Genomic DNA, 27678 nt, shown 5'->3' on the forward strand with positions numbered 1-27678 from the left:
AAGAAGTCATAATTGCGAAACGAGTCACACTTCTGACCTTTCTTGCACTTTCTCAGTTTATATCTCGTATTTCTGACTTCTTATATTTGTTAGATATAATCTTGCAATCACGAGTTATTCTGACTAATTCTGACAAAAAACTATTTTCTTACAAAACTTTCTTAAAAAAAGAAGTCAGAATTGAACTTGCAGTTGCAAAATAAAAAGTCAGAATTCCGAGATGAAAAGTGGCAATTACCTTTTTTTTTTTTTTTTTTTTTTTTTTTATCCAGTGGCATAAACAGGCTTCCACATGTTTGAGAGGCTCAGGAGGATGATATTCAGCGGCTGCAATGTGATAAAACGCTCATCTGAGATCAGGATGGGTTCTGAAGTGCGGTCGTCCTCAGGATGGATGTGGTGTGTTTTCATCTCCTGTCCATCAAGACCCACTTCTCAAAGAAAGAGAGTCCAGACTCTCAGTATCTCCTGTGCTTGGCATCTCGACAGCTTCTTCAAAGCTCCGTCAGGAGAGAAGTCCGTTTCAAACCCCATCAGGACCTTTGTTCTCTTTGTCGCCCCTCCACAGCACACCAATCAAACGTTAAAGAGACTGGGAACGGGCAGAAAGAGCGTGAGTTGCGTCTCACTGCGAGGACTGGCTGAGGCTCTTCTTCTCGGCGTTCCTGAAGAGCTGATCGTACGAGGGCGGCGGATGACTGCAGTAGGAGGGCGGCGGGGGGTACGAGCTCATCATGTGTGCTGGGGTCATCTGACCCGGGAAGGCTGGGGTCAGGGCCGTCGTCATGGCGCCGCAGGGGTCACCGTAGCCTTGCATGCCCGGCTGCTGCGAGACTGTTGGAGGAACAGTGAATAAAATCATCTCAAGGTTTACTGATGTATAAAATGTCCACATGCTGTTACTGGAATACTCCTGGACTGCTGGGAAGCTGATATAAGACAGGAAGAGCTAAATAAACTTATCCCTGCATCTAAACCAACAACATGTTTATTAGATCCTGTACCCACTAAATTACTGAAAGAGTTGTTACCTAACCCAAGAAACGCTTCTCAATATCATTAACTCTTCGTTATCTTTAGGTCACGTCTCAAAACCATCACCTATTATGCCCCTTTTAACAAGATGTATTTGTGGTCTTGGGTGTCTCCAGAATGGGTCTGTGAAGTTTCAGCCCAAAATACCCAACAGATCATTAATTATAACAGCTGGAAAATGCCATTTTTGGGGTTTGTCTAAAAAGAGCTGTTTTGGAGAGTGTCGCTTTAAATGCAAATGAGCTGCATATTCTCTCCCGCCTTCAGAAGAGGGTTGTTGGATCTACAAAATTAATTATAAATAAATGTTTTAAATATGGTTAATATGCTTCACCGTTTAAACGTTTGAAGTTGTTGTTTTTTTATGTGTGAAAAAGTCTCTTCAGAGTTTTATATTATGTTTTTAAATGTAATATATCATAAAGATTAAGTTCAACTGCAAGAAACAAGAGGTTGATTCAGTCTCATATTGATGCCAGTTGTTTTCTTCTCAAAATGGAGCATGATTGTCAGTTTCAATATCTACTGTGAGATTAACGAGAGGGAGCTTCTCCTTTTCCATGTTAATTTGTTCTCTGAACAAAACAATTTAAAGGACCCATGACATGAAAATATCACTTAATGAGGTTTTTTAACATTAATATGAGTTCCCCTAGCCAGTGGCTAGAAATGTCGACAGGTGTAAACCAAGCCCTGGGTGTCCTGCTCTGTCTTTGAGAAAGCGAGAGATCAGACGGACGATCTGAAATCTTCCCCTTATGTCGTCATAAGGAGAAAGGTTAACTCCTCTTTCTCTGCTTTGCCCGCACAAACATTTACATTTAAGTCAGTGCATAAATGTAAATGTATCCATGCCACATCTCTGCTCAAGTAGCAAGTATGAGCTTGGCATGTCTGCCTTTGACTCTAGGGTTCTGTGCATTACTGTAAGCTGTTTCTGCAAACTGAGAGAATAACCCTGATTATTCCTTTAAATATCCAAATTACAGCCTTTATTATTCTGCTGCCAACCGAAGCAGCAATTGATATGATGGAGTGTGACGCACCGAATGCATGAAAACATCCAGCAGCAGCATGCACCAGCTTACACAATCGGCTGTCGGAAACACTGTGTGTCATCTACTGAGAACAGCAGGGCGTTGCTGGCCATATGTTGGTGACATATCTGCTCACACCAGAATGGCTCATTTGCAATTTTCTGCTGGTCTGGCACAGAGATGGGAAATAAATCAAGTCTGTGGTGAAGTGCCAACCTTGGCTCTGAGCGAGAGCGACTAATAATAACTGCCTGTTAGCGACTGTAATAGTGAGCAAGAATTGGCTCGGTCTCTCCAAGCCTTGTTTGGCTCAGTTAAAGGACAAATTGTGAGATGAGGGATATATTTAATAGCAGCAGCAGCAGCAGCATCATAATCAGGGAGAGGTGTGTCCTGTCACCATCAGGCTCTGGTCCAAACCTACTGATCTGTTTACACCAGCTGCATCCGGACCTCATTACACACACTTCTCAAACACTCCATCATATGCTGCAATTAGAGCTAATGATTTAATGATTCAAACAAACAAGACTCCAAAAACACTCTCAGTTAGAGAAAAATATCAAATACAGTGTGCACTAATGCTGGGCGAAATGTTTTCATATATTACAATCAATTTGTAGTCAACATCTTAAATTTGGGTTTGTGGTTTTTCATTTTATTTTCAGAAACTAATATTTTTATTGATCAAGGGTGAATTAAAATGATCAAAAGTTCTCCATTTGATAACAAAAAAAATAACAAAAAAACCCCATCAAAATCATGATGTTGAATCGGTCAAATTTCCTGGAAATAGATGGTATTTTTGGCCATATTGCTCTGCCCTACACTGATGATGATGGTGATGGTGATGGTGATGATGATGATGATGGTGATGGTGATGGTGATGGTGTGACGCTGACCTGGCGAGCTGACCGGGTGTCTGGTGAAGGACACGTTGAAGGCAGGCTCCTCGCTGAGCGCTGATGGATACATCCTCCGGCGAATCAAGAAGCCTGCTCCGCAGCAGAAGAGCACGCCCATCATCAGCAGCAGCCTATGAGAGAGCAGATACACATGACTGACACAACCACCATCCAATCACACGCCAGCTCCTGCACATCACCCGCAAACAGCAGATATCACAGTTCTGTACTGTTTCAAGTTGCTGTCTTCATCAAATGAAGCTTGAAAAAAGTAACAAATAGCTTCAAACCACTTAAAAAGTAAAAATAAAATGTAAAGAATATGGCTGAAATATTACGTCATAATTAAGAGTATCAGATATATTTTTGACGCTGGACCACAAAACCAGTCATAAGATTACATTTTATAAAAATTAAGATGTATGCATCATCTGAAAGCTGAATAAATGATCTCTCCATTGATGTGTGGTTTGTTCGGAGGACAATATTTGAAAATCTGGAATCTGAGGGAGCAAAAACATCTAAATATTGAGAAAATCATCTTTAAAGTTGTTCAGATGAAGTTGTTAGCAATGCATATTATTAATCAAAAATTAAGTTTTGATATATTTATGGTAGGACATTTACTAAATATCTTCATGGAACATGATCTTTACTTAATATCCTAATGATTTTTGGCATAAAAGAGAAAAGTATAATTGTGACTCATACAGTGTATTGTTGTCTATTTCTACAAATATACGTCTGTGACACTGATGACTGCTTCTGTGCTGCAGGGACACTGATGAGTAAAATTAAACTCTTTTTCTAACCTGTATTCTTGATGTCAAATGGGTAAAACTTGGTGTTTTGAAGGATTTAAAAAGTGATAATTCATGAGTATGAACAGAGATTCCTTAAATACAATACTAAAACTACTTTTGTGATGTATTATATATAAAGGCTTGAAGCAGTGTTACAAAAAACACTAGTTCAGTTTTTCAACTTCAAAGTTCTACATTTAAATCAATGTAATGTGCTGTTACTTTCTGTTAATTTCTGAGTAAATCATGCAGTAAAATGAAAAATAAAACACAAAGTAATAATGTATAAAAGCAGAAGAAAGGCCATTCTTACCAGAAATACCAGAGTCTCTGGATGGAAAGTGCTCGGACGCAGCAGCGAGTCCCACAGCATTCCTCATACGAGCGACATCTGTGGAGAAAAACCGTACATAAGAAAAGATTCAATCAGTTCATTTCCATTTCCAACCATCGACGCAATCTCATGAAAACATGCACAAGGATGGATGAACTGGAATGAAGACAGATGCACTGAATACTAACACAAGATGAACAGATGACTTTCCACAGCAGCTGCAGTATTTGCAAACCTTTCATACATTCTGTGTAACTTTAATCAGTTCTGCGTCCTGCAGCGATCAGAGTCCATCCAGCTCACCGTTCTTCTGCAATCACAGCGGGATCTTTCCAACCACTGGACAGGGATTCTCACTTTGTGATTGTGTTATAATGAGGAGCAATTAAAAATGAGTTAAAAAATCTGTTAATTTGTTTTAGTGACCAAAGCTGTATTTTCAGCATCATTACTCCAGTCTTACTTCAGATAACGTGTGTGCTGTGAAATGTGCTGATCTGCTGTTTAGTGACTCTTCTGTCCCATCACATCAGACAGAGATCAGCTGGAGCTCTTCAGGACGAAGCAAAGACTCTTTTAGCAGAGCTTCAGCTCGACAGCATATCGGCTTCACAGAAGGCAGTTCTGACCTGAGCTTTTCCTCTGAAGATCTTCCTATCTGAGGGAATGACTGCACTTCAAGCACGAGTCGAGATGTCAGTGCTGATTTTCAGCAAACCTCTGGGAGAATCATCACACATAGTTCCTCTGCATCCAGCAGAGCTTGAAAGTTGATGCAATGACAGGTCGATATGTTTCTCTGTGACTGCAGCTTTACGCTTCAGAGCTTGCACTGTGATGCTGATAGATGGGCTTTGCATTGCTTTGATTAAGATGTTTAAAACCCATTCATCCAAACGAGAAACACAAGAGTTTAAAAAACAGTTCACCACCAAAACAAGATTTTCTCCATCATTTATAAACCCTTACGTCAGGCTACGCAGAGCAGGATGTGCAAACTTCCCTTCGCCACAAAACAACTTGACCAGGAAATCTCCCTTTAAAAATTTTATAAATAAAAATAATAATTAATGCTGCTTGTGCTCTTATTAATGTTCTTACTCAGTAGGCTTAAACACATTTAGACAATACATAATCTTGTTTTTGACACTGTAATATAAAATCCTATTCTTGTGACCCATTGGCATGCTGGGTAAATGGATGCTGAAGCAGGTAATTATCCATTGATGATGACCTTTCAACAGAGCATCTGTAACTGAAGGTCCTAATCACCAGAACACTTTAAAAGTTGCTGCCCTTTGATTTAACGAGCATAACCATCTTCATCGAGCTTCTGATGTTTACTGCAAGTCTTTGTTTAGTGAGGTTTGAAGCAGCTCAGACAAAAGTCACACTGCAAATGTTTGCTTTTGAGAATCCCTGTAATTCAGCTCACAATAGCACAAATACTGAAGACACAGTCCATCCTGTATATACATCCAAACAGAAAACGGTCGGCTCTGACTCCTCTAGTACTGCTCTTGTTTGGCAGAACAAGTTAAAGGCATGGTAGGTGATTTGGCTCAGAAACATTTTTTGTTATGCTGGTTGAAAGTCTCTTCACATCTCAAAAGCAATTACTAAGTTTAGTGTCTCAATGTATTCATATCGTCTACGGAAGGCAAAGGACCATAAAATGTATGACCAATAATCGTCATCAGCACCTTCATTATGCTATTACAGAGCGATCGAGAATGTTATGTTATGTGTTATTATTGTAATATAGTATGCTAGATTTTAAATTCCATGGCATCAACACATCTCCAAAAAGTTGGGACGAGGCCATGTTTCCCACTGTGTGGCATCCCCTCTTCTTTTTATAACAGTCTGCAAACGTCTGGGGACTGAGGAGACAAGCTGCTCAAGTTTAGGAAGAGGAATGTTGTCCCATTCTTGTCTAATACAGGCTTCTAGTTTCTCAAATGTCTTAGGTCTTCTTTGTCACATCTTCCTCTTTATGATGCACCAAATGTTTTCAATGGGTGAAAGATCTGGACTGCAGTCTGACCATTTCAGTACCCGGATCTTCTTCTACGCAGCCATGATGTTGTAACTGATGCAGTATGTGGTCTAGATCATGTTCAGATATGTCTTCTTTTTTGACCTATAGAGTTTAAGCTGGCGATTGCGAATGGCGCGGTGTATTGTGTTCATCGACAGTGTTTTCTGGAAGTATTCCTGAGCCCATGATGTGATTTCCATTACAGTATCATTCCTGTATGTGATGCAGTGCTGTCTAAGAGCTGAAGATCACAGGCATACAGTATGGTTTTACTGCCTTGACCCTTACACACAGAGATTGTTCCAGATTCTCTGAATCTTTGGATGATATTATGAACTGTAGATGATGATAACTTCAAACTCTTTGCAGTTTTTCTCTGAAACTCCTTTCTGATATTGCTCCACTATTTTTCGCCGCAGCATTGGGGGAATTGGTGATCCTCTGCCCATCTTGACTTCTGAGAGACACTGCCGCTCTGAGAGGCTCTTTTATACCCAATCATGTTCCCATTTGACCTAATAAGTTGCAAATTGGTCCTCCAACTGTTCCTTATATGTACATTTAACTTTTCTGTCCTCTTATTGCTACCTGTCCCAACTGTTTGGGAATGTGTAGCTCTCATGAAATCCAAAATGAGCCAATATTTGGCATGACATTTCAAAATGTCTCACTTTCAACATTTGATATGTTATCTATATTCTACTGTGAATAAAATATAAATTTATGAGATTTGTAAATTATCCCATTCCTTTTATACTCACAATTTGGACAGTGTCCCAATTTTTTTGGAATTGGGGTTGTACAGGCATTTACATACTATTTACATTCAAATAATTTCTATTATAAATAAATATATTTAATATATAAAAATATATTTTTTCTGAAATATTTACGTGCATGTGTGTGTATTTATATATACATAATAAAAATACACAATACACATACATATATAAACAAAGTTATAAAAGTTAAATACAAACCTTTTATTTTAGATGCGATTAATCACAATTAACAAGTTGTACACAATTGCAACCATTCAGCCGTCAGCTACAGTATCACATCAGACAGTGCACTATAGACCCCCTGAGGAACAGTTCCACTCATTCTCTACTATAGGAGAGGAAGAATTGTATAAACTTGTTAAATCATCTAAACCAACAACATGTATGTTAGACCCTATACCATCTAAGCTCCTAAAAGAGGTGCTTCCAGAAGTCATAGATCAGGACAATTCAATTGGCGGCCCGCGGGGGGAATGCGGTCCACTGTTCATCTTCATCCGGCCCGCGAGAAGAGTATGTGCAGATCGCATATATGTCTTGAATTGTGTTTGCACTAAGTTAGTTTGTCCACAAGGTGGCAACACTGGCCCGGGCCAGAAAAGGAAGAGACGCAGTGTTGCCAAGTTGCCAAGGAATTGGGCTACTTTAACACTGTTACCGGAAGTCGTTTATCATATCCGTGGGTTGAAGCGACTCCAAGAACACAATATTTATCCCCTGGAATGCAAATTTAAGCAGGGGAACCCCACCAAAAATCGTGATTTTTAACTGGGGTGCCCCTCGAGATGCAATTGAGCTAGTTTTGAGTAGTATTTGGGAGGGTTTTCTTGTGAGAACCTGGCAACCCTGATAGAGACGCAACAAGAACAATCTACCAGACCGCAACATCAATAGACGGCAGCGACAGCGTTGACAAGCGGCTGTGTAAGGGAGTTATGGTAGTTAACTCTAGTTTAAACGAATATAAAGAGAGTGTTATCAGTCATAATGTATTTCGAGAAATAACGCAGACTGGACGAAGGTGATTATCAAATGCAGTATACCGGTAGAATAAATGTCTGCGCGTTCGGCTGAACGCATATGCTGACTAGCAGCTTAGGACAAATGCACCAGTAGCACTTCAAAAGACAAAAACACATGCAATTATGTCAACATGCATGGTTTTGGTGAGTGATTTCGTAAACATGGCCTTAAATAAGTAATCGTAAAGACTTGGGAGAAAACCGGATATAATTTTCAAATGCATCAGGCACTTCAGATTTTAAAGAGGCAGGGCTGCTTTTAAAGGAGCATTGCGTAGGTTCTGAAATTTCAAACCGTTACTGACACCAGTGGCCGTTAGAGGAACTGCAGCCAGTCTCATGCTTGTTCTCAGTGCGCACGCTCTTTTTTTTTTTTTTTTTTTTACTTACGAGGAGTGTCCGTGGGTGTCTGAATTGTGCTGGAGGCTGGTCGCTTCTTTCCATCTGCAGAGTCCATTTGAAAACACTATTGCCGCTGCTTACTATAATGGCTGGCGTGCCGTACGGTTGTTAGCCCAAGTAGACGAGAACGCGCATGATGTCACATTTTGTGAATTTTCGCACCAATTCGGGCCCGACTCCTCCACACACAATTTAGCCTACAGGCTGATAGAGGCAACCATGGTGGACAGTCGAGGTGTCATTCTTTTTTTTACATCATGGTTGGCTCATACATGTACAATTGAAAACTCTATCTTAAAGATTTTTTTTAAGTAAAAACCTCCACATAGCTCCTTTTAAAGTGAAACTTTCTGAAGTCTGTGAAATCATGGAAATGAAAAAGAGAAATCACTCGACTGTTCTAGTCGCTGATTAACTTTTGTAGCTTGAATAAAGATTAATATATAAGATTTAGAAGACATTAAAGAGATTGGGATGGCCCCCAACCCCCTTGGCCCCATTCAAATTTTCAATTCTATAATCTGGCCCTCAGATTAAATTAATTGAATAGCCCTGTCATAGATCCTCTTCTGACTATTAATAATTTGTCATTGTCATTAGGATATGTCCCCAAAACCGTAGCTGTTATCAAGACTCTCATTAAAAAAACTCAACTTGACCCCAAAGAACTAGTTAATTACAGACCGATCTCTAATCTCCCTTTTCTGTCCAAGATACTAGAAAAGGTGGTATCCTCACAATTATATTCCTTCTTAGAGAAAAATGGTATATGTGAGGATTTCCAGTCAGGATTTAGACCGTATCATAGTACTGAGACTGCTCTCCTTAGAGTTACAAATGATCTGCTCTTATCATCTGATCGTGGGTGTATCTCTCTATTAGTGCTTTTGGATCTTAGAAGTCATGGTATAATGGTTAGAGAGTTTGACTTCTAACCCTAAAGTTGTGGGTTCGAGTCTCGGGTGCCCATGAGCAAGGTACCGAATCCCCAACTGCTCCCGGGCGCCGCAGCATAAATTATGCCCACTGCTCTGTGTGTGTGTTCACTGCTGTGTGTGTGTGCACTTTGGAGGGGTTAAATGCAGAGCACCAATTCTGAGTATGGGTCACCATTAGGGGTGTAACGATTCATTCATTTTCTCGATGCATCGATTACAAATCCTGCCGATGCATATGCATCGATCTTGAAACATGGATTTTTGAATCGTGAATCGTTTGTTTTGGTCAATAATTGATTTTATATTAAAAAATCGAATGAATCGCGATTTTATAACGAATATACAATGGATAATTTAAAATAAATAAATATAAATCTTAAATTAGTTGCGTCTGCGACGTAAAGTGCGCCCTCACTGCAGTGGCGCAGTGGATTACGTCATTAATCTTCAATTCGCGCCTGTTTGTTGTCATTCGAATAAACGCAGCAGTGCACAATGGAGGGCAACGAAGAAGGAGAAATTTGCAAGGCACCAGCCAACATGAGATCAAAGGTTTGGGATTACTTCGGCTTTCACAAAGTAAATGGAAAGATTGACAAGTCCGTTGCAGTTTGCAGACATTGTAAATCTGAGTTAAAATACTTTGGAAATACAACGAACCTTAGCAACCATCTCCGCAGACGTCATGCCATTAATATAGAAATACCTGCACCTAAAGCAGCTGCTAGTATTTCAGGGTCAGACGTGAGAAGTGCTACTCCTTACCTATATGGTCAACTTCAGAGTCTTCCCGAAAACACCCATTTTGCTAAAGCAATAACTGCATCTATTGCAAGATTTATTTGCAAGGATATGCGCCCCTATAGCGTGGTGGAAAACACTGGTTTCCGAGAAATTATAAACACTTTAGAACCAAGATACAAAATACCCAGCCGTCAGTTTTTACACACTTTGCTGTATTTACACACTTTCTTTGCTGTATTTACACACTTTGCTGTATTTACACACTTTGCTGTATTTCCTAAATGTTCAAGAAATGTGTGCAATGTTTACAATAAAAGCACTCATGGTGCATTGAATATGCAGAAGTAGTTTTATTTTTCTTGGTTTACTTGCCTTAATGTATTTTTGAGTCCTAAGAAGTTAAGCTATTGAACTGAAGTTCTGAATCAAGTTATTAAATCTATTGAATGGTCATGTATTTCCCAAAAAAATATTTTATTTGCTCAGATACAGATGTATACTAAAATTTACAGAATAGGATCATTAATAATCGAATCGAATCAAATTTCATTGTTAATCGAATTGAATTGAACCATTCTGATTTGCAAAAATCGTTTTTTGAATCGAATCAAAACCTCTTAATCGTGAATCGAATCGATTCGCTGTCTACCCAAAGATTCACAGCCCTAGTCACGATACTTGGCTGTATGTCATGTCACTTTTAGTGCTGCACTATTGACCACAACATTCTCTTGATTAGACTAGATATCTTTGTTGGCATTAATGGAAGTGTATTAAATCGTACTTATATGACCGCCATCAATTTGTAGCAGTGAATGAAGATGTATCCTATCGATCACAAGTGCAGTATGGAGTACCTCAAGGCTCAGTACTAGGGCCATTACTCTTTAAACTTTACATGTTACCCTTGGGAGATATCATCAGGAAACATGGTGTTAGCTTTCACTGTTATGCTGATGATACTCAGCTCTATATTTCTTTGATGCCTGGAGAAAACCACCAATTTGAAAAATTTATGGAATGTATAGTCGATGAAAAATAAAAGGGGTTGACAAGTAATTTCTTACTGCTAAATTCTAAAAAAAAAAGGGGTGTTAATTATAGGACCTAAAAACTCCGCTTGTAATAACCTAGAACACTGTCTAAGACTTGATGGTTGCTCTGTCAATTCTTCGTCATCAGTTAGGAACCTAGGTGTGCTACTTGATCGCAATCTTTCCTTAGAAAGCCACGTTTCTAGCATTTGTAAAACTGCATTTTTCCATCTCAAAAATATATCTAAATTACGGCCTATGCTCTCAATGTCAAATGCAGAAATGGCAATCCATGCATTTATGACCTCAAGGTTAGATTATTGTAATGCTTTATTGGGTGGTTGTTCTGCACGCTTAGTAAACAAACTACAGCTAGTCCAAAATGCAGCAGCAAGAGTTCTTACTAGAACCAGGAAGTATGACCATATTAGCCCGGTCCTGTCAACACTGCACTGGCTCCCTATCAAACATCGTATAGATTTTTAAATCTTCCTTATAACTTATAAAGCCCTGGATGGTTTAGTACCTCAGTATTTGAACGAGATCTTGTTACATTATAGTCCTCCACATCCACTGCACTCTCAAAACTCAGGCAATTTGATAATCTCTAGAATATCAAAATCAACTGCGGGCGGCAGATCCTTTTCCTATTTTAGTAGCTTCGATACTGAATTGCTACATTAAATTAGGAGGTAAAATCGCTGTTTTTGAAGCAACTAAACTGTCAGCTTCTTTTTTTGTAGTTAGATACAAGCATATGCAGGTAATTCACACACACACACACACACACACACGCACACCCACCCACACACACACACACACACACAACTATCATCACTCTCTCTCTTTCTCTCTCTCAATAAATTATTCAAATTAGTGGCATAATTCATTCAAATAAATGTGATGATCTGCTTCATGATATGGTTCATGTGTCTGATTTGAAGTGTGCAGAATCCCATACGAGCTGTCACTGATGAAAATAACCATCATTTGTACCCTTCCAGTCAAATATTACAATGCAAACATCATTAACAGATTTAACTAGTCAATGCTGGCAAATGACCACAGTACAAGAGGTATAATGCACAGCTAGCTGTGATTAAAGTCATTTAATGCACAGCCAGCCATGTTTTATATCCCTTACATTTTAAACATTAAACCATAGATCTTTTATTTTGGTGGAAACTTCTCTTTAGAAATGCTTCTGTTTTGTTGGAAACAGATTTATAAAAGCTTAATACAAACTTGGGAAGCTGTTTTGGAGCATTGTTTTCAAATGCACATTACATGCAGTGAACACAGTGCACAATCCACATCCTCAAAAACAAGAGCATTTAGATAACGAGCCTTAAATATGAGAATAAACGCAGCAGAACTAACTGGAGCTGAAGTCAAGTTTTGATTGTGATATGCAGTGGAGAGCTCTCAGCCGCTGTCTCATGAGCTCCAGTCAACGGTTCGGATCAAGCGCTCAGACTGGCCTTCATTACCCATTCTTCAACCTCACATAACTGATCCAGCGGATGAGCCAGCTTCCCTCCTGCCTCCTTCGTTAAGAGCAGTCGAAGCGGACATGCTCACTGAAGTGCAGAGAGAGTTTGGACTCTGCATGTCTGATCAACAATGAATGGCACTATAATAACTCTGGTTTGCACTAAAGATAATGACGTTTATCTCATTTATAATAATGCACAGTGATTTCAGAACATTTAGAAAATAAATGAAACTGTATTGCATGAGGTTAGTGAATAGTGAATTTCTAAAGTAATCCGTTTACTGAATTCCCCAATTTAATCTCATCAATATCAAGTCTAAATGCTTGCAATGCCGTGTTGACAGGGTCATCTAATAAACATGCAAGACTGTGTCTAGGTACACTGAAAGTCTTCATAAATGATAAAAGAAGGCCATGTCAATATTTACAGCTGTTCAAAGAAAACTTATGATCTATACTTAAAAAGTGACACGAACCACATAAGCCACTCAACGGCTACTGAAACAGAGACGGGACGAAATATTAACCACACAGGAGTTAGAATTTACTTCTATGAAAGAAGAGATCAGAGAAGGTTTTCTTAAAGCCTTTAATCTTTCAGGAGGGATGGAGACAGGGACAGAAAGCTGAATCATCAGAAATAACTTCCACAGTTTGGGAGGAAATAAATTCACTGCCTTAAAAACAAAAAAGAAGTGTGTTTGAAGCATAAGAGCTTAAGGAGAAATGTCTAGAAATTACTTCAGCAACCTAATCAAGGGATAACTTCATGTATAAGGGCAACACACAATAATGAACATTTCTGTTAATGTGTCAGTATTAGCCAACAGACTCGTTTTTAACCGTTGTCCTTTGGCCTGATGTTAAAAATGGCATAAAACATGAAAACAACCCAGACTAAGTAGACAAATAGCAACAAAAGTATCTTTTTTTTTTTTAATGTCCCTAGAATATATTTGTGGATGCAAGATGTCTGATCTGAAATCAAAAATATTTATTATTTGGTCGTAAATCAAAATATTTTTTTGTGTATTCTTGTGTGAATTTCTAAGTAAAACAAAGATTAATGTGCTACTTCAGGCATTTTTGTTGTTGTTGTTTTGATTCAACATGTTTAATTCAATGTGTTACTCACCATTTCTTTGGGATTATTTGTGAAATTACAAGCAATTTCCAAGTGAAAATGGTTTCTCCAGCTATTTGTCAGAAGTATGGTTGTTTACTGTGAAATTACTGTCTGGGGTCAGTAAGATTTTGTTGTTGTCTTTTAAATAAATTAATGTTTTTATTCAACAAGGATGCAGTAAATTGATCAAATGTCAGAAAGACATTTCTAATGTTAGAAAAGAGGTTACCCACTATCCAGGAATCACAGTATGTCAGCTCAGTGAATTGAAACAAACTGCCCCAAAGAATCTGAAAGTTTCCAGAGGCTCTGGATCACAGGTAATAATACTCTGTTCAATAATGTTCGGCTTCTTGCACAGGCTGGTTGTTTCACTTCATAAGACCTCAATATATCATCAGGATCCACGGGTTTTAGTGATGTGTTGCCTGATATGCTCTTTTGACTCTGAAAGTGATGGTGGCCTTTGATTTGCATTTTATGCATCATCAAGGCCTATGCTTTCAGCTAAATATCTTCTTTACTGTTTTACTGAAGAACAAAAGTCAGCTACATCTTGGATGGTCTGAGGGTGAGTGAATTAACAGCAAATCTTCTTTATTTTTGGGTAAACTATTCCTTTAATCTGAGTTCAAACACAACTTGACTTATCTGAGCTCAGCAGGAAACAGACAGGTCATAGCCATCAAATAGCCAAATGACCTTAAGACAAGTCTTTCCTCTGTGAGTCAAAGATGCCAATCATTCAACAGAACCAGAGGCGAAAACATCAAAATACAGGCGAAATATCTGTGTGTCATCCTGTGTGATGGGTTTGCTATCTCACACGGCTCTGTTTTATCTGTACGCCACAATGCAAAGCCATGCATTCACGTCCCCAAACTAACACTGCTGCAGGTTTTACAGCAGGACACATTCAGAGATGAGAGCAGGCTAACAGGATGTTTAATTTGGCTTGTTACAAACAGAAAAAACGTGCAGCATTATAATTGGAGGCCTGCCGATGAACTGCTCACAGACTCCGAGTGAGACACCACATCCAGCCCGGAGCTCTTAAAGAGACAGCTCCCCGAACATGAGACATGTATCATCATTCCAGCACTGCTCCAAACCTGGAGGGACTTTACAGAACGAGATGCTCTTTTACACGCAAGTGCAATACATGGGACTGGAGCCCTTAAGCTTCAAAAAGAAAAAAAAGAAAAAAAGAAAGAAATTAAGAAAAAAAAAAAAAACCTTTCCATTTAATAACTTTCTTTGAGGCACTGATTATTAATATATATATATTTAAAATATTAAACATTAATAAAACAATATTAATTCATTATTATTATTTGTTTTCATTTGTTATTTTACTAATATCCAATCATAAAAATAAAAAAGAATAAAACTAATTTAATAATTTGCATAACATTTTAAAAAGCTTAATAAAAGGCTCATCACTCCACAAACACGTGATGACATCTGAGAGTTAATGCATGCTGATGGTGTTGAGTAAATGTTAGAGGTTATAAAATAAGAGACATGTCTTAGGAAGACAAATAATGACTTATGTCTTTGAAACAAAAAAGCATGCTGAATAGCACTAACTGAAAAATAATGCATTGCATTAACAGTACTTGCATTTTAATGCCTTGTATTTCCAGGGCTTGCATCTTTAGGTCCTGAAATTTAGCATAGTTGTTCGTTTAAGCTGTGAATATTTCAATTAAAAATATTTCACACACCTTTTCATAATTAAAAAAATCAATAATTCATATTCACGTTCCAGAATTCACTTCCAAAATATTAAATCGGTTAAAAAATACGATGTATAATATTCGACAGGCAAATTTCGGTCCATTTTATTTCACTTTCCAAATTCGCTTCCACAAATTCAGTGGTTAAAATTCGGCAGATAATTGTCCCTTTCACATCCGGGAGCTGCAGGAATAGCAGTAGAGCACAGAGCAGAGAGCTGCACGGGTCCGATTTTTTAAATCCGCACCCGCCCGTACAAGCCATGACACAAAGTTACAGAAACTAAACAACCGAAAGCAATATATGTCTTCCTTAGATGTAATGTTAGTTCTGTACTTCAGCGTTGGGTAAAACACCATTATAATCTCCTTTGTGGTAGAGAATGCTGCTTACTTGTAGGCTACGGGTAACAGACTTTATACAGTCTATGGTAACGGCAAAGATTTTGAAATAAACATTCACACAATCAGCTTTTCCACATGCCCGATAATCAAAACTTCTGCTTAGCGCTTGCTTAATTTCTGCAGATCAGTTTTTGTAACTGTATTACTTAATCGACCTGTTGCTTTGGTCTTCATCAGAAGCCGCTTGCACCACCTGCTGGTGAGCGACTGACAGCAGATGGAGATCATGCCTCTGTGCTCTACTGCTATTCCTGCAGCTCCCGGATGTGAAAGGGACAATTATCTGCCGAATTTTAACCACTGAATTTGTGGAAGCAAATGTGGAAAGTGAAATAAAATGGACCGAAATTTGCCTGTCGAATATTATACATCGTATTTTTTAACTGATTTAATATTTTGGAAGTGAATTCTGGAACGTGAATATGAATTATTGATTTTTTTAATTATGAAAAGGTGTGTGAAATATTTTTAATTGAAATATTAACAGCTTAAACGAACAACTATGTTAAATTTCAGGACCTAAAGATGCAAGCCCTGGAAATACAAGGCATTAAAATGCAAGTACTGTTAATTCAATGCATTATTTTTCAGTTAGTGCTATTCAGCATGCTTTTTTGTTTCAAAGACATATGTCATTATTTAACTTCCATACAAATAAAAGTGACTGTACTTACATGAAATAGATGGGGTATCCTCCTTCAAAATACCAGCAGTACTTCTTCGCTTCTATGCACTGCAAAGACAAAATATAAAAAGGGGAAAATAAATTAATTAATAAATGCATTCAAATTAAGATACATCTAAATGACAATTATAAATTATGTCTAGACAATGTTGTGAATTTTTTTTACAAAATTAATATTATTTTAATAACATTTACCACATCCTGGAAAAATCAACTACAGATACATGTTTTGCTTCCAGATTTGAAGTGGCTCTAAAAGGTTTCAATGAATGTCACTGTAGCTGAACATCAAACCAGACGGAGACATGACGACAGACAAGCACTCGCTGTGAATCTGGTTCACTCTCAGAAGAACCCAAACAACCGGTCATCGATTCAAGAGGCAGAAACTCTTGACAAACAGCACAAATCAAACAAACCGCAGATAAATCATCTCAAGAGTCGATCGCTCACTTGTGTTCAGCCATTACAGACTGTACACTCAGTGCAATTTACTTATGTACCTGGAAACTTCAGATTTTGCTGAACACTATAAGAAATACAAAGAAAGAAAGAAGCATCCACAGGGTTTGTATGACTGTGGAGTCTCCCACTGCTTGCACTGTTCGTCTGAACCATCGAGCTCACAGTCTAACAGAGGCACTGAAGACTGCAAAAACTTGATGAATGATGAAACCCTCAGGAAATATGAAGGAATTTTCATTATTTTTCACATTTCCAGATAAAGTCCTAGAAGAAAATTGTCAGTAGGCTACATTTTTCTACAGATTTATTTATTGATTATTATTATTATTATTATTTAAACAATGTATGTCCATTTCTACACTCTTTATTCCAGCAAATAAAGGCAAAAAGCTACAATTATTTAAACAGTATATAATAATATTATACATGAAAATATCAAATATAATGTTTCTGAAGATCATGTGACACTGAAGACTGGAGGAATGATGCTGAAAATACAGCGGAGCATCACAGAAATACATTACACTTTAACACAGATTCACACAGAACACAGATGTTTTACACTGGAGTAATATTTCACTGTTTTACTGTATTTTTGATCAAATAAATTCAGACCTGGTGAACATAAGAGACTTCTTTCAAAAACATTAAAAAATCTTACCAACCCCAAACTTTTAAACATTATAACCTTTAAAAACAAAACCCTAAATATTAATTGTCTGGCATGTGGTTCATCCTGCACATCTCATGCCCACGGAGAAGATTTCTACTCTTCAGGAGACTGGACTGACAGTATTTAACTGATTGAGAGAAGCAAAACAATCTGTAGTCCAGAGACCAAAATATAACCACAATCACACCAGTAACCATATAACAACGTCCAGACAACCATACGGACTTGACATGAATATAATATGATGTATGTGCAATGTACTGTAAATAACGTAAAAGCTCATATTTATTATTATTTATTCTATTTCTGTTTCCCTGCTTTTTTCCACATTCACAATTAATTCAATGCATTACTTTGAAATGGTTTGAGGCAGGGCCGTTTCTAGGCATAGGCAAACTAGGCGGTCGCCTAGGGCGCAAACAGCTGGGGGGCGCCAGTGAGAGCCCCCGCCCCACCAAGAGTTTTATATATATATATAATTATTATTATTATTATTATTTCAAGGTAATATTATATATTCATACTTTTGGCGATTATCTGAGTAAGTTTCATTGGTGGTGATAGTGGCCGCTGCCGTTAGAGACATGTTATTTAAAGTCGTGCATGCGCAATACAAAGCCAGAAAGCCGTTGCCTTTCAATGTCGTCATCCGTGGTTAAAATTACTTTAAGTAAATGTTTGAGGGGCTCAGTATCGCAAGAAGATGAGAAAAAGAAAGCAAAATATACAGGTATGTTACAAATTGTTCTACTACAAGCTCCATCACCACTACGAGCAAAACATGACACTGTGACTGCATTATTAGCACCACGGCACGGATTTACGTCATGCTCATTTCAGCAGCTAAATATTATAGCAGGGTTTTTCCTGCATTTAAATTTATTTGGCGGCCGCAAAAAAGCTTATTTTTGTCCCGTCAAAAGCCTTATTTGATTGGTGAATGAATCTCAGGGTTGCAAACAGCGCTGCTTTTTTCACGTCAGTTTGTGTGACTTGGGTCTGAGATCGGTCTGATTATAATATCACAAAGTCATCTGAAGCCATTCCATAGCTTTATGTGACGGACAGAAGACTATTTACATCATTAAATTAAAGTATACGGAAACCTCGTTTTCCCTCCTCCGCGGCTGTCAATCATTCTCCACACTTTTGCAGCTATTAAGTCTAGACGTGTCCACTTTTAAAGCTATCGAAAATAGTAAACATGCTCAAACATGCCATGGTCAATTTGTTTTAAGTCCTTGGTTACCAGTTACTTCCTTTGAACATGGATGTGCATGGTTGTTTTTCTGAAAAGTGGTTACTGTGTATTATTGTATAGCTAATATGTAGCTGATAACATAACATTGTCATGTTATAGTCATTTAGTATTTTTGCATTTTATTTGCCTGTTTTTCTTGTATTGTTTAATATTAATAATATTTAATTCTGATGAATTGTACATACTTGTATTTGGACAAATTTTGCAAGATTTATGAAATAATTATTTATGATTTCCTTGCAGCTATGTTTAGTTTTTAATTTGGGGTACAAATGTTTGGTTGGGGGGGGGGGGTGTGTTGGGTGCCAAAAAGGCTAGAAACGGCCCTGGTTTGAGGAATTAGCTAGCGAATTCTGAACATTTAAAATTCATAATATAATATAATTATATTAAGTATTTTTATATATATATATATATATATATATATATATATAAAGGGACACAAGTGAGTGCTGAAACCCTGAATAAATGCTGGAATAAAAGCTCTTTGTTGATGACATTAGCTCAGCACTGACGTGATTACTGTATATACTGTATTACTGATATACTGTATACGCTGCTCAGTTTCATCTCCTGTCTCAGCAAACACATCCTGAATGCAAAACTGAACTAAAGTCAAAAGTGTGGCTCCTGTACCTGAGACTTGTTGAGTAGTGTGGCCATCCTCCACAACAATGACTGACCAGAAACTTACTGTATGCAATGCTGAATAACGCGTGTGGTCAAAATGTTGTATATACGGTAAAAATACATTGTGAAAAGCATGCATAAAAGCGCTCATTTGAACACCTCACAAATATGACTCGTCTGGATGCATTAAACTCAAACAGATACATTAACACTGACACTAAACTGTATTATTTCAGTAATAACGGCTCTTTTTAAAAGTAAGCGCAAATGTTTTTGAGCACTTAATTGCATGTGCATTAAATTTTTATTAAATATAATTACTTAGATTTGGAGTGGTTTTCACCTACTTAAGTAGGACTTAAGGACATCTTTATATGTAAACATTTATATAAATATTATACTTTATAATTTATTATATTTAAATTATATTTATATTAAAATATATTTTAATGTAATGAAACGCGTACGTCATGAATTAAAATATATTTGTAATGATTAAGTTGCAATTTAGCACATTTACAATATATTCTCTTTAAACATATTATCAAAAACAGACTCTAGTTAAAGTTATAATGAAGGAGTTTAGCATGTTTAAGCAAGTTGGTCAACATAAGTGCAGTCCTTAAAGCACAAGAAAAGATTATTAAAACATTATTAAAATGTACTTTGAAGTAAAACTTTTAATAAAAGGGTTTAATATTGTACTTTTATTATCACAAAGTGCACTTTAATGCACACACTTAAACAGCCTTTTCATCCATTAATATTATATCATCAATAAATCAATACATTTTTACGACAAATCAAATCAAAATAAAACTACAGCATTTTAAAAGCATGTGCAATCTCAACGGTCCATAATCAGCAGAAATCTCTGTTCAAGATCCGAAAGGTCATAATTTAGGAGGTCAGCGAGCAATGAGTAAGACTGCAGCTTTCTCCCTAGAGTCCTTATGCACGGCCGCATAATGATAGTAGCTTTGAGGCTAAACCCAACCCAATCTCAAGCTCTTCTCACCAGGGAAATCTAGCATCATTCTCTCAGTCTGCTGTTTGTGGGTTAGAGAAACAATGTCACTTCCAGCTCTCAACACGCAGATCTGGACTGGAATAAACATATAATACAGGCACAGAATCACACATGCTGGAATTGCTTTTCTTTGCTAAAGAACGACAGTTTCATAATGAGTTTGCTGGTTGTGTCTCCGTCTCCTTCTCCACAATAATGACCTGATCCTCTCTGCTCTATTGAAGCATGAGTTGGAAATGGCTTCAGTTAATGTGGAGGCTGGAAACTCCTCACAGAAGACGGACAGCATCCTCTCGGACACTCACGGACACACGGATGCATATTGTGCAGAGAAACGGTCGATCTGCCAAGCTTTCCACAGACTGGCTGGCTTTAGTTAATGGGCCAGTGACAAAACTCTGACTGGTTGTCCCATATACTGTTTTATTTAAAAAGATCTGAGTGGCATAAAAAGATGCCATTTAACAAATATTAAAAATCTACTGTCTTTATGCTGCTTCGACATTAATTTGAAAATTGAAGGTGAAATTGCAATGTAAAAGTATATTTAAAAACTGTTAGGTGGGATTGATCGCGATTAATTTATATATTTTTAAATCAACTGACAGCACTAATATAGATATATATACTGTACACATACACACTTAAAAAAAGATATCTACTGTCACTTATTTAAAGTGTAAATATCAATATGCTTTTTACCTTGTTACACCATTTTACCTGGATTTTTAAGAGGCATTATATGAAATCTTTTCTCTTTTATTGTTTTTTCTTTCTTTCTTTTTTGGTGCATGACATTAATTATTAAAGAAAGGGTTGACAAATAGTGTGAAATGTTTCTGTGTAGTCATGCACTGTAAATCTGATTCTTTTCTCAAGTTTTTAAAATGAATCAATATGAATATAAAGATCACATTTCTAAGAACTTGGAAAACGAGTTTTAAACTACATGTTCTTCTCTTGGACAGAACGTCAACCTGGAAACGTTGCAGAGTTAACACACTGGATCAGATGAAGCACAGACAGCCGACGCACAACAAAGTATTCTCAAACAAACTATACATTTTACCTCTTTTCAAGAAGCTGTTTATGTTTTCACTCCAGTTTCATCCTTCAATAATTCAATCGCTTATACAAAAAAACTAAACATGACAGACGTAATGGAACAGTTCTTTCCAGCAGGTCGTTTCCTGATTGAAGGTTAATGGCTGTTTATGGAGCAGGAGCTGGAATGAGTCCCAGCAGAGCTGCTTTATTACAGCCGCTGTCTCCACGACTCACATCCGTCCAAACACAGAGACCACTGACCGTCTACGCCGGACTCCAGCCCTTTAACATGAGCCGTGTTTAACATTGGCTGCCATTCAGTGAGAAAGATCGGCTCTTAACGGAAAAGTGAACTTAATATAGATTCTGAAATATAGATTCACAGCACCAAGTGAGCAAATCCCTGTATTAATGCTGCAAGCTACACAAAACGGCGAATTAAACTCCCTGCTGTTTTCTGTCAACTTCTGACTGATCCTGCAGTCTGCAGCTAATGCCTTTGCTCAATGTCACTGAAGGCGGTGATGGGAATCAATGCGGATAAAGCTCCAATAACAGAGCCAGACACAGCAGCACGCTGGATATGAGCGTAACTGACACGGACTGCAGCACAACACAGCGCTTCTCATTAGATGTGTGCACAACACAACAGTCAGTTACACACAAACAGCTGATGCAGCTCTTATACTCAACATCATTTACGTTTAAAGTTAGATATAAGGGAAAGAGTTAAAAAATTAACTGGTTTTAATTAGAGATGTTAATATTCGATTTTGCCAACATCCGATATGCCGATATTTTTCATCTCATTTTGCCGATATATTTCCTCCTGTTTGGAAACTACACCAAGTCTCTCCTGCGCAGAGATTATAAACAAATTCTTTTACATTTTGGTTAGTTTTAACAAAAAAAAAACGTATTTGTTAGAATTAATGAACAACAATGAAGTTATTTTATAATGAGAGCACAAAAATATAAGACCGATACAGTGGTAACCGTAACATTTTATTTAAAGATTTATCATTTGTAGATGGTATAAAGCGAAAGAGTTGTAAACATTCTGAAAATCTTTTAGAGCTCATAACAAAAAAAAAAACATTACACTTTAATAAATAAATCTAGGCTATATATAAAATTACAAGTGTCATGTTTGTGATTTTTATTAATTTAAAAACATACTCATGACTTTACGACATCAGTTAATGCTTTATTTAATCAGAATACAATCTTAATGTTATTTGTGCATTTTACTTTCATTTTATTACAAAGAGTCCAACAGCGCCCCCTAGAGAGTTAAAACTCCTCACCTGATTGCGCTAGTGACTGTTGAATCAATGGCGCACCGAACACGTCGTTCTGTTCATGCATTCTGTTTAAATGCAGCGATCAAAAACAGTGAATCTAATCACCATTCATGCAAAAATTAACTTCAAGAATGACCACAATGCTGACTCGATCTTATCGCTAGCATATCCTGAGCACATGCGAGATATCGGTCTTTTCGGCAGGACATTTTGGCATAATTGTACATATCGGATTAATGCCGATGTTTACATTTTAAGCCATTATCGGCAGATTCTGATATTGTTCTGATAATATTGTGCATCCTTTAATGGTAAAAGACGGTAAAAAATGCTACAGTAAAAAAAAAAAAAAAACCTTTGATAGATCTAATTCTGTGTTATGGTAAAATACTTCTAAATTAACCGTTTTTTGGCACAGCCAAAATCCCCTGTGTGACAGCTAATATTTTTCTTCTTAAAAAGATATAATTATGATTTTTAAATTCCCTTTTCCTTTGAACGCTGAAGCTCTGGTAACCACAGCTACAATTTTTCCTGTACATTTATTTATTTTTTCTCAGGTTCTGTCACCAAGTTTTTTTTTTCTTTTAATACCCTTTTACCTTCATTACACAATTTCATCGTCCTATATAGTGTGACAAATAAATTTTAAAAAGTCCAAATGGCCCTCAAATAATATGTGTTTGTAATAATATGAAAAGATTATTTAAAAAATGCTGTTTATAATGGTTTTAGATGCAGTATATCACATCGCAACAGCACATGTCAGCTTCCTTAAAGTTTAATTGAAATTAACCACATTCACTGGTTATACAATACAGTTTGACCCTACATACCTGGATAACTACACGCAAGTTACACATTTTTGAGCATTAAAAGTCTGTCTTTTACAAAATCTTAAGGTTGGCTAAAAAGAAGCCAGTCATATTACTTATTTGCAGTTGTAGGACTTTAAAACAACAACCAATAAATTCATAGCACTAAGCACAACTCCAAATGCCTTCTTCAGATCATACAATACAGTCAGCATCTGTGGCACAAGTGGATATGAGTGATAAAACATGCAGATACATCAGGCAGATATAAGTCATAACCCAGTCATTGACTCCAGTAATAGCAGCCCATGCTCTAATGAGCACATCATTACTGAGAAACAACATGCAGGAATGTCTGTGAGAATCAGAGCTACCATCAACACCACCTGTCTGAATTTAATTGATGTTATGCTACTACAATTTACGAGGGATATTGATTTATTCCTGTGTAAGTGCTTATGACAAAGTGTCTCTCTCTTCTCTTGAAAGCCCATATAATGATGGCAGCGATGAGGTGAAAATAGCATTACTGTAGCTGCAAACACAATATCTGCTGTACAGTAAGGAGCTCTGATGAAGCTTGATGCCTTAGCTTCGCAAAAACCTTTGAAATCTAAAATTCTGTACATATCAAAGAATGAAAAGTTATTTGGAAATGAAACAGCCAACCCAAAGCAAAACGGCTATCAGAGAGAGAAATCAGATCATAGCAAACCAGCTGAGTGTACAATAAACAAACAAACAAACAAACAAACAAACAAAACAGTATCAAATCAGCATGCTATCAAATCAAATAAGATTAAATCGTATAGATCTCATTACATTCCAAGAAAATCATTTTTCTTCTTCATCTTTTTTTTTTTATTTATTTTTTTTTTTTTTACATGTGAACTGTCTTGGAGCACAAAACATAAAATAAATAAACAACTCACATATATTTTTTTAATACTGACATTTAGCCACCCTTAACTTCTTTAATGGGATTTTCATGAATATGCAGGCCTGTGATAAATTAACAGTGTAATTCATGATGCCAGCACACACACACACACACACACACACATACAAAGGCTAATCATTATACACTAAATACATAACACGTCTAATTCCCCCAAATAAGAGTTAAACAATCCCTAAAACGGTTCTAAAGGCAATTCAGGTGACCCATAAAGAACATCACACCTCTGCTTTAACTCTGCCTTGAGACAACAGTGATATTTACAGTATTATTTCTCCAGTGTGTTTTACTGAAGGAGGAGCGGACAGAGTCAGAGACAAAGGCTCAACTAGCGCTACATCACATATGTAGATAAAACACTGTACGCTGATCTTTAGGAACGCTACACCATAGATCTGTCTGTAAACAGCGGGTAGTAACAAAGGATGAAGTTGACGAGGCGCGTGTGAAAGGCGGTCAGACTCACCTCGAGCACCGCGCACAGCGTCAGCAGCACCGCCGCTCCATCGCGCTTCACCCGCTCCTGCATTCTGCACCGAGGGAACAAATGCTGTCAGGACGGAGCTCTCATTGCATTAAAGCGAGAATGTTCACAGCAGAAGCACAAGCATGCTGGAGGCGCGGTGTGTGTGTGTGTGTGTGTGTGTCGGTGAGGAGAGAACAGCTTGATCCGCGCTCGCGAAACAAAGAAATGATTTCCACCGGTGAAAAACAGCAGCACGCGATATTAACGCGCACAAACAGCTCAAGGCTTCCGTCTCATTCACCCCCACCAAAAAAAAAAAAAAAAACAGGGCTTTAAAAGAACATCCGAATGCTTATTACAGTTACTTAGCCCGTGCTTTAAATAAGAATAGATTTACAAAGTAGACTGTTACCTGGACAGAAAACATACACTGTTAGCAATTTATGTAATTTTACAGTACATTTTACAACAATACACTGTATTCATGGTTTTTATTGTAAATGCAAATGCATGATGGGAAATTGATGGACAGTCCTGTAATATTGTAACTACACTGTAGAAGCATTGTTTTACAGACACCACAAAGCATTGTGGGATAGCATTAAAACTGGTACTTTCATATTCTTTCTAACATAAAAAGTCCAGTTTCCATATTAGTATAATGTTATTTTAAGGTTAGTAAAATGTTCCTGCAACATTCTCTCAGTCATTCAAACACCTGCTTTGAACAAGCACGAAAGAAAGAGAAATAAGAACAAACTACAACTTTCTTCAGCCACAACTCCACAAACAGCATTACCAGCTCCACTTATAGTAATATTAACCAGAATGATTTTATTTCTGTCATGCATCTACAGAGGTTCTTATTGAGAATTCACAGAGGTTAAAATGTTGATGTCTTATTGAAAATGTTTTTTTTTTTGAGATCACCATCATAGAGATCAGGGTTTGCTTCAGTTGTGCTCTTGACCTAGCCTGGTTAAAACCAGACCCTTTTCAGTTGAAACTGAGTTAGGGTCTGGCAAAGCCTATTAGACGTCTCGTTTCTAAAGTGGCGTCACTGACGGACCTCGTTCAAATGCCTCTGGGCGCAATTGGATAGACCTAAAACCAATCAGAGCGATGAAGGAGATGACGTATGCAGACTTGAAGGCTTCAAGTGTTGTTCTTTGCTCGGGTTTTAACGCAAAGTTAAAGTTTAAATCACGTAAAACAGACGTGATAGCAGTTTCGAACGAATGTTCCTCTGCAGCATCCATCTTTGTAATGTACAAAATCTGCTTTACCGTCGCTGCGCTGTCGTCATCGTGTAAACCCCGCCTCAACGTTTCTGATTGGTGCCCCGATTTCGGCGGCACAGAAACGAGCTAGATAGTCCTCTTTGCCAGACTATTCTGTAGAGAGAATTGAAATTCGCCGGAAGTAGTCTGGGTTTTCCCAGGCTACTCTTGACCCTCAACTTTTGCTGCAATACTTTTTTTCTGCAGCAGTTGCAGTTGTTTTCAGAAAACATTTCTGCATATATAAAGCAGATCAGCAAGTCTGTTTTAATAGCAACCTACTGACTGCACTAAAATGGTTTAAGTGACCCAACTGATATAAAAATAAATGTAATTTTATTAATAAGATTCGGGAGGAGCGCGTCAGATACTTAGCCTAATCAACACAGGTGGACCATAATCAAGTAATCAATCCCATAGTATAAATATCGCTGACTTACCTCTATCCATTGACGGTTTATCAGCATGATGGTTCGCTTCGTCCGTCATCTTACCACAGACCCAATTTTCGTACCAACGAAGAGAGCTACACAGGGGATTTATAAGACCTGCTGCTGCTTTTCTCGGACCCGAGATCATTTCTACCCAGCCAAACACGGCCGTTGAGCAGCATTAAGCGTCATCGTGACAGCTGCTCTCCTCGCCAAGCCACACGTCGTGGCCAATAGACCGTGCAAGCTCCGAGCTCGCCTTGCTCGACACAACAATCGTGCCGCCCGAGACCGAGCCCTCCCCGAGTGCTGGATTGCAGCAGAAAGAACCCAACCAGCACGGGTCGAACCCCAGTTCTCACCGCGGCTCAGCCTTTCACCCCGGCGTACCGGCCGAGTGGCAGTTTGAGGCCACTTCCTCTAGCGGTGCAGACCGCGCGACGTTAACCAATACATTTTCAGGCGAAGATGCTAAAAACAGGTTCTTCTTTTTCTTCATTGGATTTTTACGGCAGTTGGCATCCAAAGTGTTGCATCTAAAAGCAGGTTCGCGGCAAAAGTTTGTTAAACGACGTCATGACGCAGTTCCGTCTTCTTCTGCTAGTGTTTTATGGCGGTTTTGGCAAACCAGCGTAAAGGTGCATTACCACCACCTGCTGATCTGGAGTGTGGATTGCGCATAGATTTGGACTACAGATACAAACGTTCCGTCGGACGAAGGTGCCACTTAACCACGAAGCAAAGGCATTACATTCGCCTTACCGCGCACGTTTAAACCTCACGGAAATGAT

At 37.8% G+C, this 27678-nt stretch overlaps 1 protein-coding gene across 1 annotated transcript; it reads right to left on the reverse strand.

Moving 5' to 3' along the window:
* LOC132115655 (vesicular, overexpressed in cancer, prosurvival protein 1-like) lies at nucleotides 1-25459 on the reverse strand. Its single transcript, XM_059524067.1, has 5 exons — nucleotides 25177-25459; nucleotides 16517-16575; nucleotides 4094-4171; nucleotides 2975-3108; nucleotides 1-834 (listed from the first exon to the last, which is right to left on the reverse strand). Exons 1-5 carry the CDS (start codon nucleotides 25237-25239, stop codon nucleotides 626-628), a joined length of 543 nt encoding a protein of 180 aa, XP_059380050.1. The 5' UTR covers nucleotides 25240-25459; the 3' UTR covers nucleotides 1-625.
* Nucleotides 25460-27678: the final 2219 nt, after the last annotated feature.

This window comes from Carassius carassius, chromosome 35, assembly GCF_963082965.1.
Source record: "Carassius carassius chromosome 35, fCarCar2.1, whole genome shotgun sequence".
NCBI lineage: Eukaryota > Metazoa > Chordata > Actinopteri > Cypriniformes > Cyprinidae > Carassius > Carassius carassius.

What these genes read in the sequence shown, in the direction of transcription:
- LOC132115655 (XM_059524067.1), bottom strand. Translation starts at nt 25,239, where the DNA reads ATGCAGGAGCGGGTGAAGCGCGATGGAGCGGCGGTGCTGCTGACGCTG. An exon ending in CGCTGTGCGCGGTGCTCGAG is followed by an intron (nt 16,576 to 25,176) that starts GTGAGTCTGACC and finishes TTGTCTTTGCAG; the next exon opens with TGCATAGAAGCGAAGAAGTA. An exon ending in GGATACCCCATCTATTTCAT is followed by an intron (nt 4,172 to 16,516) that starts GTAAGTACAGTC and finishes TTTTCTCCACAG; the next exon opens with ATGTCGCTCGTATGAGGAAT.